The 17292-nt window shown below is 40.7% G+C and overlaps 2 protein-coding genes across 4 annotated transcripts; one reads left to right on the forward strand and one right to left on the reverse strand.

Annotated features, from left to right (window-relative positions):
• Positions 1-4901: 4901 nt before the first annotated feature.
• On the reverse strand, positions 4902-11712 carry LOC103695719 (trihelix transcription factor ASIL2-like). 3 transcript variants are annotated; one of them, XR_003384918.2, is made up of 3 exons: positions 10284-11712; positions 5488-5639; positions 4902-5156 (listed from the first exon to the last, which is right to left on the reverse strand). XR_003384918.2 is itself a non-coding variant. In XM_008778184.4 (2 exons), exons 1-2 carry the CDS (start codon positions 11226-11228, stop codon positions 5623-5625), a joined length of 894 nt encoding a protein of 297 aa, XP_008776406.1. In that variant the 5' UTR covers positions 11229-11582; the 3' UTR covers positions 5290-5622. The 3 variants fall into 3 exon arrangements, 1 of the variants encoding a protein (XP_008776406.1); XR_003384921.2 differs by having other exon boundaries at positions 4923-5156; positions 10352-11582; XM_008778184.4 differs by lacking the exon at positions 4902-5156 and having other exon boundaries at positions 5290-5639; positions 10352-11582.
• A 2951-nt stretch (positions 11713-14663) lies between these two features.
• Positions 14664-16430, forward strand: LOC103723853 (peroxisome biogenesis protein 7). The gene has a single exon (XM_008815275.4). The coding sequence runs from the start codon at positions 15050-15052 to the stop codon at positions 16004-16006; it is 957 nt and encodes a 318-aa protein (XP_008813497.1). The 5' UTR covers positions 14664-15049; the 3' UTR covers positions 16007-16430.
• The last annotated feature ends 862 nt before the right edge of the window (positions 16431-17292 follow it).

Genomic DNA, 17292 nt, shown 5'->3' on the forward strand with positions numbered 1-17292 from the left:
ATGTGACTAGAATTATTTAAAAAAGGATTAGTATCCCAGTTAAAGGCTACAAAAGGACAAAGTTTTGGCTGTCTGAAGTCTAGTAGGACTTGCGTAGCTGGAAAGGTACGCTGCAATCATAAATTAGTGGGTAGAGTTCAGCATCCATGGAAGAGAGATTTGAAAGCTATCCAGCGACTATTTTGTTCCACGACATGTGCCGACGTTTGAGAGAACTGTGTGTAACTTCTTTTGAATTATTCTTGTTTGTTGAAAGACAAATAATGCTGATGGGATTGTTGACTCATTATTTTAAAAATTTTCCACGTATCAGCTTTTTCTTCCATGTGCCATTTTTTTTTTTGATTTTATTGGTTATTCTCATAGTTGTATATTAGACACTGTTGTACTAAAAAAAATTATAAATAAATGAGAGAAGCACTTAATCTTTATGTAGCATGAGATAGTTTTTTTTTTTTAAGTAATTGGCGGCTCACACGCAACAGATGTGGATGCAGTCCATAAAATTAGAAAGAATAAGAGAATACAAATGAGTCGGAACCGAGACATAAGTTTCCCAAAACAAAATTTTTAAAATGGTGGGCTGCATAGGACGCCATCCAATCCGTCGTACTATTTGCCTCTTGGTAGACATGGACGATCCGAGAGGACGCACACTCTTTCAAGAAGCTACGAATGTCGCATATCGGTCGTAATCCAACAGCCACATGACGGAAGTCCTAGATCTTCTCGATCATCGAGGCTGTCTTCCTTCAAGACAATACAGTCTTCGACCAGCACACGCCTCGCGTATGAGATGCTCTCTCACGTGGCTCTAACCTCAGTATCGACCATATTTTGATTGGAGATCTTTCGAGCCCTATCTGCTACATATCAAGCCTTCTGATCTCTAAAGATAAATCCTATGCCGGTATGATTGCCCTTTCTCACGCTTCCGTCGAAACTCATCTTAAAAAAATCAAGTGATGGAGGCTTCAAAAGATGACCGCAGTCGTGAACACAACAAAAATAGGATGAGAGCTTCAGATTTTAACCTCCACCGTATCAGATAATTTTTCATGCAGCAATTCTACCAATACTAGTGCTCAGGTGTTGGCCTGTATGACAAGATGGGCAAGTTGGACTGCTGAGTAGACGAGGGGTCCAACTATAGGGGCAGTCTGGTGTAATTTAATTCTCCGAGGTCCACGCGCCAATGTCCTATCCGTCAGCTCTACGTATAGCGTTCCATTAAGCGAGATATTGGTTACAATCTTCGCAGGGGTTTTAGTTTAATGAGGACAGTTGACTACTCTAAAGCAAGGGCACTGGTGTCGACGTTTTCCGTGCTCAGCCTAAAGTGCGGATCATGTCCTCTTTTTTTTTTTTAATTCCTTGGGGTTAGGTTCTATCAAACTTCTAAACTATTTGAACCTCTCCGGAGACCCCTGGGGATCATAAGTTCGTTTTGCTTCTTTTCCTTGGGAAACTGTTCAATTAGAAGCCAAATAAAAGAGACTGTACTGCCAGGTGAGCGCCAAGCCGGCTTGGTGCCCCACACGGTGGATGGGAGGTCCAAAAGAAGCTCTGACATCTATATTTATTATGGCGATGGTCCAGATGCTAAAAAGTTACATGCTTCATCTGCGAATGTATATCTATAATAGTGTGATGGCTTTCCATCCATGTAGCTTTTTTTTGTTGGTACAACATCTTGTTCCAGTGAGACAGCTTTTTCATGCTTTTAAAATGCAATTTGTACTTCAAGTAAGCCTTTTAATAATTGAAGGCATCTTAAAGGCTTCATGTTATTGAGCTCTGATAAGCTAAATACTAGACTTCTGAAAGTAAATTCAGGAAAATTCCTGTCTTGGTCTCACATGATCAGGTAGAAATATATAGTAGAATTTGATCGTGAAATTCTTCACCCCCAATGTAAAGAGCAAGACTAGATGGCTCCAGGGTAAAGTCATTTGAAATGGAAGTGCCATTTGTGCGGATTGGATGAATCTAGCAATAGATATTTATCGTATGCATTATTGTGTCGACAACTGGGTACGTTAGACCTTAGAAATGGACAAGGAATCTATCAAGATCGCCCATCCTCCCACATTTATCTTATGCAGTATGATGTTGCCACGGATACTGAAAAATGACACGGTATGTAGTAAATAATTGTACGCATTATAAAATAGAGAGACCCAATGTATGATCCTCTCCAGTAATGCTGAAGCACAAGAGCACCAAGAACTTAAACAAATGGTAATCTAATAAAGTATGATTAAAGATCTTTTCTTGTACATTCTAATTAATGATACGTTATTTACTGAAAAAGGCAAAGAAAAACATTAGCACAAGAAGCTTAAACAAACTATAACCCCATAGGAATATGCTATTCTGGAAAGCTAACCATACCGAATCTCATAGTTACGCGAAAGATTAGTAAGTGTTTCCAAGCATGAAAGTAAAAATTCTTCTTATCACGTACATGTGCCATCTTCATCAAGTTATTGAATATAGCTAGATATTAAAAATGAAATGTTCAGACTGGGTCTCTTCATATACCGCTCATCATTCGGAAGATTTTCTATGGATCCAGCAGACTTCTCCTTTTATTTTGTGTACTCTTCTTTCTAGTGATGTAGTTGGCTATGCTCATGTTAAAGCTGTGTGAGTAGCCGATTTACCAAAAAAAAAAAAAAAGAAATGTCTAATTATGGTTATCTACTATGGATATGCAAATAAGCTTAATTAAAAGGACATGAAAGCCAAACAACCCCAGTGGTTTCGGTAAACAAATCCAATGAATCATTTCATGTGAGAACAAGGGCACGTTCGACCGAACATAAAAAAACTGGCAACTTCCTTCTCACTATGCATCCACAACCAGGTAATGGTCATTTCAAGCTATAACCTTTCCAAATTCCATCATGAGATCCAAATATCTATGGTGGTGCCTGAAAGATTTGTTTGGTGTCTGAAAGCAACAAATCCCAGGACAATCGCATCAACATCTTGAAGTGTTAGGAACGCAGCGAAAAACTGGACAGAGATAGAAGAACTTTCTCTCCTGGGACTTCACATCATTCTTGCTTTGCCCTTGAAGTCACCTTACCTACCCTGTCTTCTATTTTTTTATGTTGTATCTGAAATGCTGAGTATGGTGTAAGCATCGTATAAACAAAAGATTTATAGCAATTATCTCTCTCTCTCTTTCTCTCTTCCGTCAATGCCTCCCCTTTTTATAAATATGTGGGACGACTTTGGATGGGCTTAGTTGTGTGGTGCCCGTGAAGGCTATAATGTTCAAGTTTATTTACAGCGAGGGCTTCAGGTGGTAGCCTTTGCATGAAAGAACAAATGATGTTCTTTCTCAATGCTGACCATTGAATTGTGCTCTGCACAACTTTTAAAGCATGCTGAATTTTTTTATTAATCTACCTGCACAGATCTCAAAGTGGTCATCGTGTGATCTAATAGTAGATACACACGAAGGAAGATGAATCCTTCTTTCGTGTGAAAGATGCAACCCCTATTTGTGGTTCAGAAATGTCATCTTTGATTTTTTTTTTTTTTTTTAAAAAGTTAGGTAGAGAAAGTTGGGTTAGTTCCACAGAAACTGTACGAACACATATATAAATATAATGTTGTTGGCTATCATATATCCGCTAAGAAATTGTTCGGCCTTTTATGTGGTTTAACTTAGGGATGAAGAGACCCTAAGCAAGCTAATCTCCGGATCAAAATGGAGTAACAACAGTTTGACTATAAATGGGGAGCGCTGAAATAAACTTTATTATTTCCAGCATGTGAAACAAAGAGGTATGGTGGACAATGTTTGTAAACTATAATTTAGTGAACAATGGCATGTCCACAACCTAAATGGTATAAGATACATGATGTAACCGGCGTTTAGATATATTTTCACTCTTTAAGAAAAAACAATTAAAGGTTTAAGATATAATTCATTAATAAATTATAAGAAATTGAAAGATGTACCTTCATCGCTTAAATAACTTGGTAAATATTTTTATTTCTCTAATATATACCAACTTAATGTAATCTGTAGCAGGAATTTAGCTTTCCTTCACAGGGCCCTACATTGAAATCAAGTATATGAAACCCTAAGGAAAAAGATTACCTTTAAATACAATCATAAAAGTGGGTAGGAATCTTGCATGGAGAAGAAAATAGGACATGAAAGAGAGCACATATACCTTTTGTTTCATGGACTAGCATTGAGGACAGAACGAGGTTGGCCATGGAAAAATCGAGAGAATCATTTCCTATATGCATGAGTTCATCCTTGTTCTCAGTCCTCTTTCTTCTCATTTCCTCCCATCACTTGTACAGATGAAGTTCCACGTGAGTGCGTATTTAATTGGGCAAAACACACATCAGCTCATTCTCTCTCTGGGCTTCCTCCATCCATGGTGAAATTTTTATTTAGACCAGGACTAAGCTGGGGGACCAGTCCAACCACAAACATACATACATAGGTAACTCTTTATGCATGTTCATTTGGACTGGTCCACTGCTCAGCCAATGGAGCTGGTCCAACCAAATAATTTTTCCTATCCATATGGCATTCTTCTCCAATCCAGATTCTACCCGTAGACAAATAAACTGATCGATTGAGGTCTAGCAGCCACAGGTCTGCGCCGTTTCGCACTCTAGTCTTGACCCAAAATCCAAGCTTAAACTGATCAAGGTCAAACGATGAATGTTGGACAGAAAAGCTTTGAGGCAGATCAGTCTCTGGTCTTGACCGAAAGTCCAAGCCTCAACCAAATAATGTCAAACATTGAATGTTTAAAAGAGAGAAACTTTGGGCCAGATTGCATGTTCGTTCAAGTCTGGGGGGATTTTCATGCCTAAATAGACGATGAAAGAAGAGGATTTGATAGAATTACAAGTAAGAGGATATAAAGTGACAAGATGCATTTACAAGTAAGAGGTCTTCAACTGAATATTGTTCAACAGATTATTGGAGAAATTTCACATCATTTAACTAGCACATAATGGCTTGTTCGCAAAGGGGAGAGAAATTGAATTAGTTTTATGTAACAGTACTTGCCACAAGCACCTGTTTTTTAACCTCGATCGGCATATTATGTTTCCTATGTTATAATGCAGTCCAAACCACCAACCGAGACACAATCCAACAGCTTTCGGATCTGTGGTCCAAAAAAATCATGACAAGATTTTCAGTAAGGAAAAGTAGATGGACAAAGGCTGGCACATGGTTATGGACCTGCCATGCACAACCATGACACCATCGCCATGTCAGATCATCAAATGCAACAGTTGTGACGGACAATATCAATTACATTAACTAACAGTAGCACGACTTCAAAGTTTAATTTTTGAATGCCATTATCATGTTCACAATCTCAATACCAAACTTAAATAGTAGGATCCAACAATAGCGACCAGCAGCGCTATACAATCTATGAAATTTGTTCTCCTCATCTCCCTCTCTCATCTAAAGATCACGCATCAACTTACCAAGGTTGTGATTGCCAGCAATGGGAATGCCAACTCGCATCTTCCAAATTCAGGTTGGCAACCAAATACCATTCCATTGAACTTGAGGTCATCTCCAAGGAACATCATCCAGTTTGAGTGCTTCTTTCCACAAATCTAACGTAGGTAACTCTCTGAAACATGTAGCAATAAAAGAAAAAAAAACAGGTTAGAAGTATAAAAATAAACATGAATACCAGTTTATCAGGTTATAACCCTAAAAGCGAAACTGATATAAGTAGTTCATGCACCACACAATAACTTGCAGGTAAACTAAAGAAAATCAGTTAAATCTGTATGAAAAACCTTAAACAGGATACAATCTTGTTCCCTTCTATTCTGGTAAGAAACTTCTACCCTTTACTTTCCCCGTTGTTAAAAATATCAATCAATTGGCAGAGTGAGAGGAAGGGAAGGCACACAGGTGGTCGAGCATGAGGAGTTAACAGTACTTAGAAGAAAAATGGAAGGAAATGTTTTCGCCAATATGTACTAAAATTTCACGATGAACCTTTCTCTCTCTTTGAGAATAATACTTCACAATGAACCTTTCTTTTTATTTGAGAATGTAGTACTTAATCATGGACCTTAAGAAGCATTATAACCCCTCGATGAACTATACTCAAATAAACAGTGAATACTTCCATTTAGTGTATAGTCTCCTAACATGATTCTGAGTTTCATCCTCACACTGCAAATTTTGCTCGTAAGCCAACAAAATATCTTTTGAAAATTATTGTGATTTTGTATTTAGAAACAAAATTCACCACAATGTCAGATGCATCTAAACAAGCTTTATAGGGAATTTCATTTGAAAAAACAAAAAAGAAAATTATTTTAGGTTAGCATGGCCATATAACTAAATAAATCAAAATACATCAAATGGTAAACAAATGTCAGCAGTGTCACAACAGAAATATTTCTATTTCAAGAAATCCCTCAAGCAATAACACACTGATGTTGACCCAAAATATAGGCTCATTTAATATCACCAGGCCCCAGGCATATTGAAATACCACTAGTTTATCAGGTTATAACCCTAAAAGCGAAACTGATATAAGCAGTTCATGCACCATATAATAGCTTGCAGGTAAACAAAAGAAAATCAGTTACATCTGCATGAAAAACCTTAAATCAGATACAATCTTGTCTCCTTCTATCCTGGTAAGAATCTTCTTCCCTTTACTCTCCCTGTTGTTGAAACTATAAAGTAATTAGCAGTGTGAGAGGATGGGAAGGCGCACAGGTGGATGAGCATGAGCAGTTAATAGTAATTAGAAGGATGGAATGAAAGGTCTTAACCAATATGTATGAATATTTCACGATGAACCTTTCTTTCTCTTTCCAGAATAATACTTCACAATGAACCTTTCTTTTTCTCTGAGAATATAGTACTTAATCATGGACCTTAAGAAGCATTGTAACCCCTTGATGAACTATACTCAAATAAATGGTGAATACTTCCATTTAGTATACAGTCTCCTAACATGATTCTGAGTTTCATCCTCGCACTGCAAATTTTGCTCCTACACCAACAAAATATCTTTTGAAAAGTACTGTGATTTCGTATTTAGATCACCACAACGTCGGAAGCATCTAAACAAGCTTTAGGTTAGCATGGCCATCCTCAAAATGGTTTAGGTTAGCATGGCCATCCTCAAAATAACTAAATAAATCAAATTACACCAAATGGAAAGCAGTGTCATAACAGAGTTATTTCTATTTCAAGAAATCCTTCGAGCAATAACACACTGATGTTGACACAAAATATAGGCTTATTTAATATCACCAGGGCCCAGGCATATTGACTCTAGGATGGATGATAAAGAATCAAGTCCACTGAATACATTGCAGTGAAATCCAAAATAGATGAACCGCTTGAGGAAAACACCCAGCCACCTCGACGATGATTATATTTGATCCAAAAAAATAATAAAGCAGGCTTCCAAACAGATAGTGCAAATATGATTGCATTGCCACACCAAGGATAACCCAGCATCAATATATCTTATCCAATTGCAATGCCTACTTCAACATGCACATATAGCAAGCTTTCCTCATATGATGTGGACTCAACTTATTACCATGTATTTACTCTATAACATAGATATCTATAGAAAAATGTTGCTGAATCCATCAGACTATTTGAAACTATAACCAAAATGTATCGTCAAACAAACTCATCGGTTTAAGATCCCCAAAACAGCATACTTGAAGCATTATAAACTGAAAGTCAACCAGAATTATGTAATTTTGGTAATCTTATAGAAACCTTTAGTTGGAATGTGAGAAAGAATATCATCAAGAAAATAGATGGGGAAAAATTTCAAAGGCAATCAAGAATATAGTGCAAATCATGGAAACACAGCTGTCTGATGACAGTATAACATAAAGGCGTTGCTTCAAATTTTATACATACCTTCATAAAATAAACTCCATTTTCTAAGTAAAAAAAAATGCAATCTAAATCAGGTTCTTTATTCATCTACTAGGAGGGCTTAGAACAGATGATATATCTAGTGTAGCGGAAGATCACAAGATGAGATTTTAATTTTTGACATAATACCAATTGCTTTCCTTAAAAAACAAGGAAATGTCTTTCAGTACCAAACAACTTGCAGAAGAAGAGGCACAGGGCTGCTGCTGAGTTCTCCTCCAAGAAGTCAGGATATAGCGATCTTATAACACAACCATGTGGGTAAAAAGAGCCAGAGAAAAACAATCAGTTCTATCAGAAGTTAATAAATAAGCATGTCCCAGACTTCAGCAGTACTACAGCCTAAACTGATTACCAAAAAACCAAGCATTTTCTACAGCACTCATTGTTAGAGAATTTTTTCTGTTTAAATTCAAGATTCCACAGTTCTGAAACTCCCTCCTAACTACACGATATTATTAAAAGATGTTCGACATTAACACATATGTTATTAATTTTTTGAATCTACTTTAAGTGAGTTCTATTGGTATATAACTTTCTTTAAGGTTTCTTGTATAAGCTTGCTGTATTCTGCAAAACAGCATCATTAAGCTAAGTTGTTTGCATAACAGTATTCACGTGGTATTTGTTCCTTCCTAATTGCAGTTTATCATTAAACATTTTATTAGCCCAAACTTGCACTTTAAACAAATCCTATCAATACATCATGAGGTCAACACAATTACGACAAGTAAAGACCACAAGCACACAAACATTCATGATTATATGGATGAGGCCACAACATTCACCTTTACTCCCAAAGGTGAACACAATGGTCTGAGCAGACAATTAAAGAAATTAAATAAATACAATTCATTCTTCCTCTGAAATTGAGAGAGATGAAGAGTAGCCATACTTGTTGCTTAGTAGAACCATGTAAAATAGGCATCGATTATTAAAAAAATTATTTTATTTTTTCTATAATCCAAGCATTGATAATCTCCTTTGGCCTCAAAAATAAACAAATAATTGACGATACCAGCAGATAATCAAAGAAAGTTATGAATTTCACAAAATATAAGTTGATCCAAACTGATCCATATAGTCAATATAGATGTTGTTCAGTTAATTCTTGATTACAGAAATATTTAGCAGAGCACATTGCCTAAAACAGTTCCCAAACATCATTAGCGACCTTCTTACATCTGATACCCTAGCGAATTAAGCAAAAATCCTCAGACTTCTTATTCTGTGTCACGAAAAACCACAACAACATACTTGTATAATCTATAGCACCCAGTCCACTTGGAGAAGTTATATTAACCTACAAGATTAGGAACCTGGATTCAGGCAAAGAAGCTTATGTCAATGGACAAATTAAATAAAGCTCCTGGCACACTCCAAGACGCAGCTTTTTTCATCCTTCCCATTTTATTTTGTATGAGAAACTAAGTAAATTTCCAATCCCTGAAATTGGTAAAACTCAACCTGTGATCTTTCGTCAAAGTAAAGAAGACTCCAAGTACTCTGCTTCTCTGGTGACTAAAATCAGGTCAGCAATCAAGATGACTTAAAAACAGCGACAGCAAAGACATAACAGTCAAGAGCACCACTTTCCAGTAATCAATAACGTCAAACTATTATGATGACTAATTTAAATCAAGACAAAGTCTCAAAAATCCTCTTTTAGCAATCTATAAACGATGCACCCAACAATCAGAGAGGTGCAGTAACCAAAAACTAACACTTCATAATAAGGTCAGTGCATCAGCACAACAAATTCAAACCCCTTCATATTGCTTCTATCAATTAAAGCATCTCTGAAACAATGAAAGGAAAGAAGAAAAAAAATGTATCTAAGCTGTCATTTCGAACACAAGTTGCCTCCAAAGTCGCCACACAAGTTTTGCAATGGCAACTTGATTATAACCGTTGCCAAAGAAAGCCCAGACCCCTCATCTGCTGCCCAGTATCACATACCAATAAAATAAGTCAAACAGCATATCTATTCCTAGAAACAAGATGCTAAAGATCAACAAGATGCTAAAGATCAACGTGGCAATTGTTCTGCTCCAAACGAAAGGGCAAAAGCAACTTCACTCACGAATTCAAACTCCATCCAAATGATCACATAAGAAAAACAACGCAATAAATTCAAAACAGTTCCAGCAGCTATAAAACTACGTTTACACACGACGACTCAAATCCATAAACAAAAGTCTCCCACTCCAAAAACAAATAACACGATTACTTTATAAAGAAAACAGAAACGAAACAGATTCAGACAAATTAACCTACTTAGTCAGGCTTCACTACACAGCACAAATTTAAACCATGAATCTATCCTGCGACAAGATCCAACCTTTCACATACTAAACGCATCTGATCCCAAAAGAAAACAGATGGCAGCGGAGGAAGACCCATGCTCACCAGGATCAATTCGCTTGGACCGCTTGATCTTCTCCAGCTGGACCTGGGAATCCACAAAGATCTGCATCCGCTGGAACTCCAGCCCCTTGGCAAACTCCATCCGCTGCTTCTCGAGCTCCATCATCTGCTGCTGCTTCTCCTCCTCCACCTTCTCGTAGATCTCCGCCAGCCTCAGAATCGCCCTCGCCAGCTGCCGGAATCCCTCTCCATTGCCCTCCCGTCTCCTCTTGCACCCCCTCGCAAACCTCTCCCTGCTCGACCTCGACCTCTCCACGCTGGATCTCGAAGAGGAGGACTCGGACTCCCTCTCCGCGGCGGCCGCGGCCGCCGCGGAGTAGTTCCTCCGGAAGAACGCGTCGTCCACGGGAAGCGCGGTGGCTGCGGGGCGCTTCTCCTTCGGGTCCAGGGGACGAGCCGCGGCGGCAGCCGCTGCCGCCGGGAGGGGGGAACCCTTGCGGTGGAAGGGAAGCGGGAGGGCGAGCGGCGGGGACGAAGGGTGCGGGGGCGGGGGCTTCTTGGCCTGGACGGAGTCACCGATGAGGGTGTCGAGGCGGGAGTAAAAGTTCCACTGGCTGTCGACGGCGAGGTTGGAGGAGGCGATCTTGGCCTTCTCGATTTTGTACTTCTTCTTGAGTGTGTCGATCCGGTTCTTACACTGCACGTCGGTGCGCGATGGGCGACGCGCAGCGCCCCGCCGTGAGTTGACGGCGTCGGCGACCTCCTGCCAGTGCTTCTGGCGGAGATTCCCCCGGTTGAGCTCGAGGTAGCGGTCCCCCCACGCCTCGATCAGCGCCTCCGTCGCCCCCTCGCTCCAGCAGTCCTCCCGGTACGGCATCGCCGGGTTCGGCGGCGGCGGCTTCATCTCCCTTCCCTCCATCAATTCCCGATCTCTCTATTCCCAACCCTCTTCCCGAAATCTATTGGCAACCCTATTATTCTCTCTCTACCGCTCGGTGTGTCGGCGGCTTTGATGGTGGGGAAAGGGAATAGGAGGAAGGGGGGATGAATGTAGGGTTATGTAAAGAAGGGGGGCGCCGGCTGGGATGGGGCGCATGTGCGAGTACGGGCGGTCGCCGGTGTGGGGGTGGGGGGCGCGTGCGAGCGCCGACGTTAGCGCGCGGGCCGGTTCGTGCTAGCGTCAGCGTCAAGACCACGCGGTGTGTCTCGGATGGGCTCGTCGGCAGGCGCATCGCGGCCGTTGTTTTGGGTTGGGCAAGAGGTGTCGGTTTCGAATTTGACGGGGAAATAAAAAGGGGAATTTTAAACGATGATCACAAGACGACGCGCCGGGTCCGGGGACGGACGGAGTGCAGAGATAGTGAATGACGAAATTACCCTCGGCGACCGAGGGGAAGGTGGGAGTCGAGGTCATGCCTCGATCGTCGCGCTGCCAGAGGGGAAAGAGGAGCGCTGGTGTCCGTTGGATGGTTTCCTGGGCTGGTTGGAGAGCCGTCGGCTCTCCGCTTGGGATTTTCGTTTGGTTTTACGGATACGGAAGGTCGCGAAGCGTGCGGATAGTGGAACCCGTGGAGCGGTGGTGGTCCCGAGGACGGCTTACGGCGTTGCCTGCGTTTGGGGTGGGGTTAGCGTTTCCCAGGAGACCGGTAGCGTTTCCCGGTAGGGCTAGCCCGGTGCTCGTGGGAGCGTGGACTCCACCTAGCCTAATGGCACCTTTAGGCCCAATTTGGAAAGGGAATTAGTATTTCCGATATATATAGGCTTTGGGCCGTGTGAGGTTAAATATGGGTATGTTTAGTGAGGATTAATCCTTATTTTTATTTAAGATTAATGATATTATCCCATGTAGTGATTAGAGTTGTATGGTTTTTTTAATTTGGATAAGAAAATTATCAATTTTGCTCTGCAATATCCACTACTCTCCATTTGTTGATAATATAAATAATTTTAAAAAACAACTAAAATATTACTACAAGAATAAAAATTACTAATAATAGTGTTTATATCATAATATGAAAAGTGATATGGCAAGGTTAATTTTTTTATAATATTAGCGTATAATATTTTGAATCAATGAAGTTAATATAATTACTGCATATGTATAAAAACATATTTATTGAAATATATTAATGTATCAAATATAAAATATAAATTATATATTTGTTTATATAATAATTTGCTACTATATTAATATAATAACAATATATAAATATCAATTATAACAACTAATATTTTATAATTTGTTAATTACTATATAATATATAAGATAATATGTTATATACTGTATACTATATTATATAGAATATTTTGTCTATATTTATTGTAATATGATAAATATATAAAATATAAGCTATGAATTATATAATATATTCAAAATATATTATAATACTATTATATATCAAAAAGAAAATATATAAATATCAATTACAAAGATGATAAGGTAATGCAAAATGATCAAGAGCAATTTGGATATTTCAAATATCATCTCTCGGCCTCATAAGCCGTGGGATGGGAGCGTTCAAGCTTGTCCCCTTTATTATTATTATTATTATTTGACCAAAAAAAAATGGTTGAGTTGCCCCATTTTCATGGCCATCCCGATGGAATATTTCGGTAGGTATCCTCTATCTTTCTCCCATATTTTTTCTTACTTTTTTTTCTTTATTTGATTCCTTTTCTTGTCTCTTTCCTTTATTTATTTTTAAAATCATAATAATAGCTATTTAAATCACCAAGGAGCGAATTTGATTTGAGTGACACACTAGTTAGTTAATCATGTGATTTATAAATATGGTTTAAAATGCTTGGTACGGGTTCCTAAAGAATGATATCAAGCTGAATTAGGTCCAAATTTTGTTAAACCCAAACCCAAATTGATTGGTTTGAAGTCTAAATTTTATTTGATACTCCAACATTGAAAAACGAGTTGGGTTATGTTTGAGTTATAATTTTTTTTTTGATGATAAGTAATAAAAATATTATTGAACCTTTCAAATCCCCGAGTTGGATTCAAGTACGTTACTTTAGGTTCTTATTACGTATCAAACTATATATCTCGGATAATTAATCAAGCTAAAAGTGTCTATATTGCACTATATCTTAGCCAAAAGTCTGAGAAAGTATCGTGCTAAAAGTATATATAGTTTGAAAAAAAAAAATATCCATGAAACATTCAATTCCATACTTCAAAAAATCAAAACATCACTTGATGGTCAACCATACAATAATCATAGATAAAAAAATAAATTATACTTAATTTAAAGTACAAGAAACGAACACGTCTAGATTGGAGAGATCAAATGGAATCATTGCATGCCTCCGCAGTGATATTTGAGTGGCCCTCAATTGGCGATGATCCCGACATCAAGCACCCACGACTCGGTGTCGGATGGTGGAGAAAGGGCTTTGAGTGGTGCTTGGACACTGGCTCCAACTTAAAGTCTACCTACTGAAAGGCGTCCTATAGGAGATTTTTTTATGCCTAAATCAGATGCGACTTTCGGATTGAAAGGGGTACAAAGACAGCGTAAGAGAGTCAAAAGAGAGTTTATGGCATTCAAAAATACAATATATAGGCGAAGACCGGAGACCTTAATCGAGTAGTTTGGAGCTATACGCTGGTTGATAAAATAACAAGCTGTGTATCTTGCCCATGAATCTCGGCCACGTTTCTTGCTCACAAGATATGCTCGGGTATCACATTTGTTAGAAAACAATAGCAATCACGGCTACATTGTTGCCATCCACGAAAAATTTTGAAATACAAAGGGCTCTCCTCACACCTTTTGGCCCAGCGACGTCGTAAGTTTTGAATGATTAACCCGTGACTAGATGGCAAGCTTTGATTGATTGGCTCATCTTGTTAGCATAGGCCAATTCCAAGCTTACCAGAGCTAAAGTTTGAATTTCTAAACCTAACTCTGAACTCTTGCCTAATCTACTAATCAGGGTCAGGTTTACAAAAATTCTTTAAAAATAAAGGTCAGGTTAAAGTTGAATATCAGGCTTTTAGGTTAAACGGACGACCTTAGGGGGTGAGGTGCTCGCCTTATGTCCCGAAGGATTCAGCAACAGCTGGGAATGAACTGGGGTCATAATATTAAGAAGTGATCGGGGTAGCTGATTTGTGTGGAGCTGGTTAGGTATTATAAGGCTGGTGGGCTTTTTTTACAAAAAGGCTTGAGGCCCAGCCTGAAGCCTAAATTTCCGAGCTTGGGCCTGGAAAGTAAGTGATCTTATCTGAAGCTCAGCCCAGACCAAATCAATCACGGCCCTCCCCGCCTGATAAGCAAGGAGGTAGCCCATAGCCTCAAAGTCTTGCCCTACTCTTTACGCGCATCAAAGCAGGAGAATGCTGCTGCCTGAAACCTCCCTCTCCGGTTTACCAGGCTGCAAGACCAGAGACAAACCGAAAGAAGATGCATATGAATTTCCAGCTCTATTTATCTCCTAAAGCATCTCCGCGCCGACGTCACTTCCCGTCCGGCGGCCGGCGCCAAAACCTCCGAGCAATGCCAATAAATAAGTCCGAGCGGGCCGAACGTTCTTATCGTCACCGGGTGTGACCATATCCGCCCATCTCGATAAGAAATTGCGAACTACCCCGGAATCCACCCGCAGGGGGGAAGGGAAGTGCGGCCATCTCGAGTTCCGATCGATCAGCGAAATAGAGAGGTGAAGTATAAAAAAAAAAGGACAGGGACGAAGAAGGGGAAGAAGAAGAAAGGGGCAAAATACGCGATGCCGGTGTTCAAGACGCCGTTCAACGGGTACGCGGTCCGGTTCAGCCCCTTCTACGAGGGGCGGCTCCTGGTGGCGACGTCCCAGAACTTCGGCATCCTGGGCAACGGCCGCCTCCACGTGCTGGAGATCGACCCCGCCTCCGGCGCCCTCGCGGAGCTACGCTCCTTCGAGACCGCCGACGGCATCTACGACTGCGCCTGGTCCGAGTCCCATGACAGCCTGGCCGTGGCCGCCGTCGCCGACGGCTCCGTCAAGCTCTGGGATGCCTCCCTCCCCCCCGCCGCCAACCCCGTCCGCTCCCTCCACGAGCACTCCCGCGAGGTCCACTCCGTCGACTGGAACCCCGTCCGCCGCGACTCCTTCCTCTCCGCCTCCTGGGACGACTCCGTCAAGCTCTGGACCCTCGACCGCCAGTCCAGCGTCCGCACCTTCCGCGAGCACTCCTACTGCGTCTACGCCGTCGCCTGGAGCCCCCGCCACGCCGACGTCTTCGCCTCCGCATCCGGCGATCGGACCGCCCGCGTCTGGGACGTCCGCGACCCCCGATCCACCCTCGTCCTCCCCGCCCACGACCACGAGATCCTCTCCTGCGACTGGAACAAGTACGACGAGTGCTCCCTCGCCACCGCCTCCGTCGACAAGTCCGTCCGCGTCTGGGACGTCCGCGCCCCTCGCGCCCCAATCGCCAACCTCGCCGGCCACGGCTACGCCGTCCGGAAGGTCAAGTTCTCCCCCCACCGAGAGAACATCCTCTTGTCCTGCTCCTATGACATGACTGTGTGCATGTGGGACTACCGGGCGGAGGATGCCCTGATCGCGAGATACGACCACCACACCGAATTCGTGGTCGGGGTGGACATGAGCGTGCTGGTTGAAGGATTGCTTGCTAGCACCGGGTGGGACGAGCTGGTCTACGTCTGGCAACACGGGACCGACCCCAGAGCGATGCCTTGAAAAAGATGATTTCTGTCCAGTTAACTCAATGATGATGATGATGATGGTATTTGAGAAAGAGGGAGAACTGAAATGATGGGAATTCCGGTTTGGTGAACAATTTTTATTCAGAGTAGCAAAGGAAAGAAGAAAATTTGGTCTCGGGAAGGAGCTTCTGCGGTTCTGTAGGGGTATGCTGTTCTTGTTATATGATGCTATCTGAAAAATAATGGCTTAGGCTTGCATCTTTCTCTTCCTTTTTCATAAACCCAGAAAAATGAACTTTTGATTGATTTTTCCAGCTGTAATACTATATTGTGATGGGGATCCTGTTTCTTGCTCTTTGCTAGTCAATTCTTCGGATGGTAAATTGATTTATCTGTATTTAGTCAGTTTATAACATATATTCTATATGTGTCTTTGGATTCGAGGTTTTTGATTTGCATTTGTTTCCTTTGGAAATTCAATTCAGTCTTTGAGAAGTTGAGGAAATTGCATTCCTTATTTCATCTCTACTTTTCAGCTTCCAGTAGCTTCTCTATTCTCTTTAATTGACTATGATTTGTTATGTTAAATCTTGCACAACATGCGCTGTACAAGATAGGAGCAGCATCTAAGAAAATAAGACACCAGGGGACTAGTCATCTCATCCACTTTATAGAACAGAGTGAACTGGCAAACAACAAATGAATAGTTCATGATCTTAGAGTTGGTGTAGTGGTTTATCTATATGCTTCAATCATAGTTGCCTATTTGGATATGTCCTTAAACATGTGCATGCAAAGGCATTATCTTGGCTTCATTAACAAAATGAGCGTTAACCTGTCAATACGGACTTAGCTGCATTAGTTTCCTTGAGATGTGTATATAGTTCAATGAGAAAGTTTGCTTGCTAGGACATTGAGGAAAGAATTATTAAGTTGCACACATTGAATTAGGATGGTTGCTTGCTGTTACAAACGGACCCTTGCGATTTGTTGGTGACTTCATTAAGCTTTTTGTCATCTCACAGACACATATGATTCATACTTCTTGGTTTATGTGATAAGATCTAGTGATGTTTCATTACTTTGACATGAAAAGGTTTGGCCTATGAATAAAAGTTTCTCTATATGATGCTATATTGGGTTAAAGTCTTGAGCATTATCAGACATTTTTATTATTTCCTGTGCCTTCACCTGAAATAATGAAGGCCAAACAATGGAAAGGAATGTTTGTCGCATGATTTCTAAATTCTCTTTGTTGAGTGTGGGGTCATTGTTGAACCTAATGTCCTTAAACTCATGAGCAAGAGGGGGTTTTCGAGA

This window comes from Phoenix dactylifera, chromosome 9 (genome assembly GCF_009389715.1).
Source record: "Phoenix dactylifera cultivar Barhee BC4 chromosome 9, palm_55x_up_171113_PBpolish2nd_filt_p, whole genome shotgun sequence".
In the NCBI taxonomy this organism is placed as follows: Eukaryota; Viridiplantae; Streptophyta; class Magnoliopsida; order Arecales; family Arecaceae; genus Phoenix; species Phoenix dactylifera.

Bases quoted from the DNA above. Each gene is read 5' to 3' on its own strand.
- LOC103695719 (XM_008778184.4), bottom strand. From the start codon at position 11,228: ATGGAGGGAAGGGAGATGAAGCCGCCGCCGCCGAACCCGGCGATGCCG.
- LOC103723853 (XM_008815275.4), top strand. From the start codon at position 15,050: ATGCCGGTGTTCAAGACGCCGTTCAACGGGTACGCGGTCCGGTTCAGC.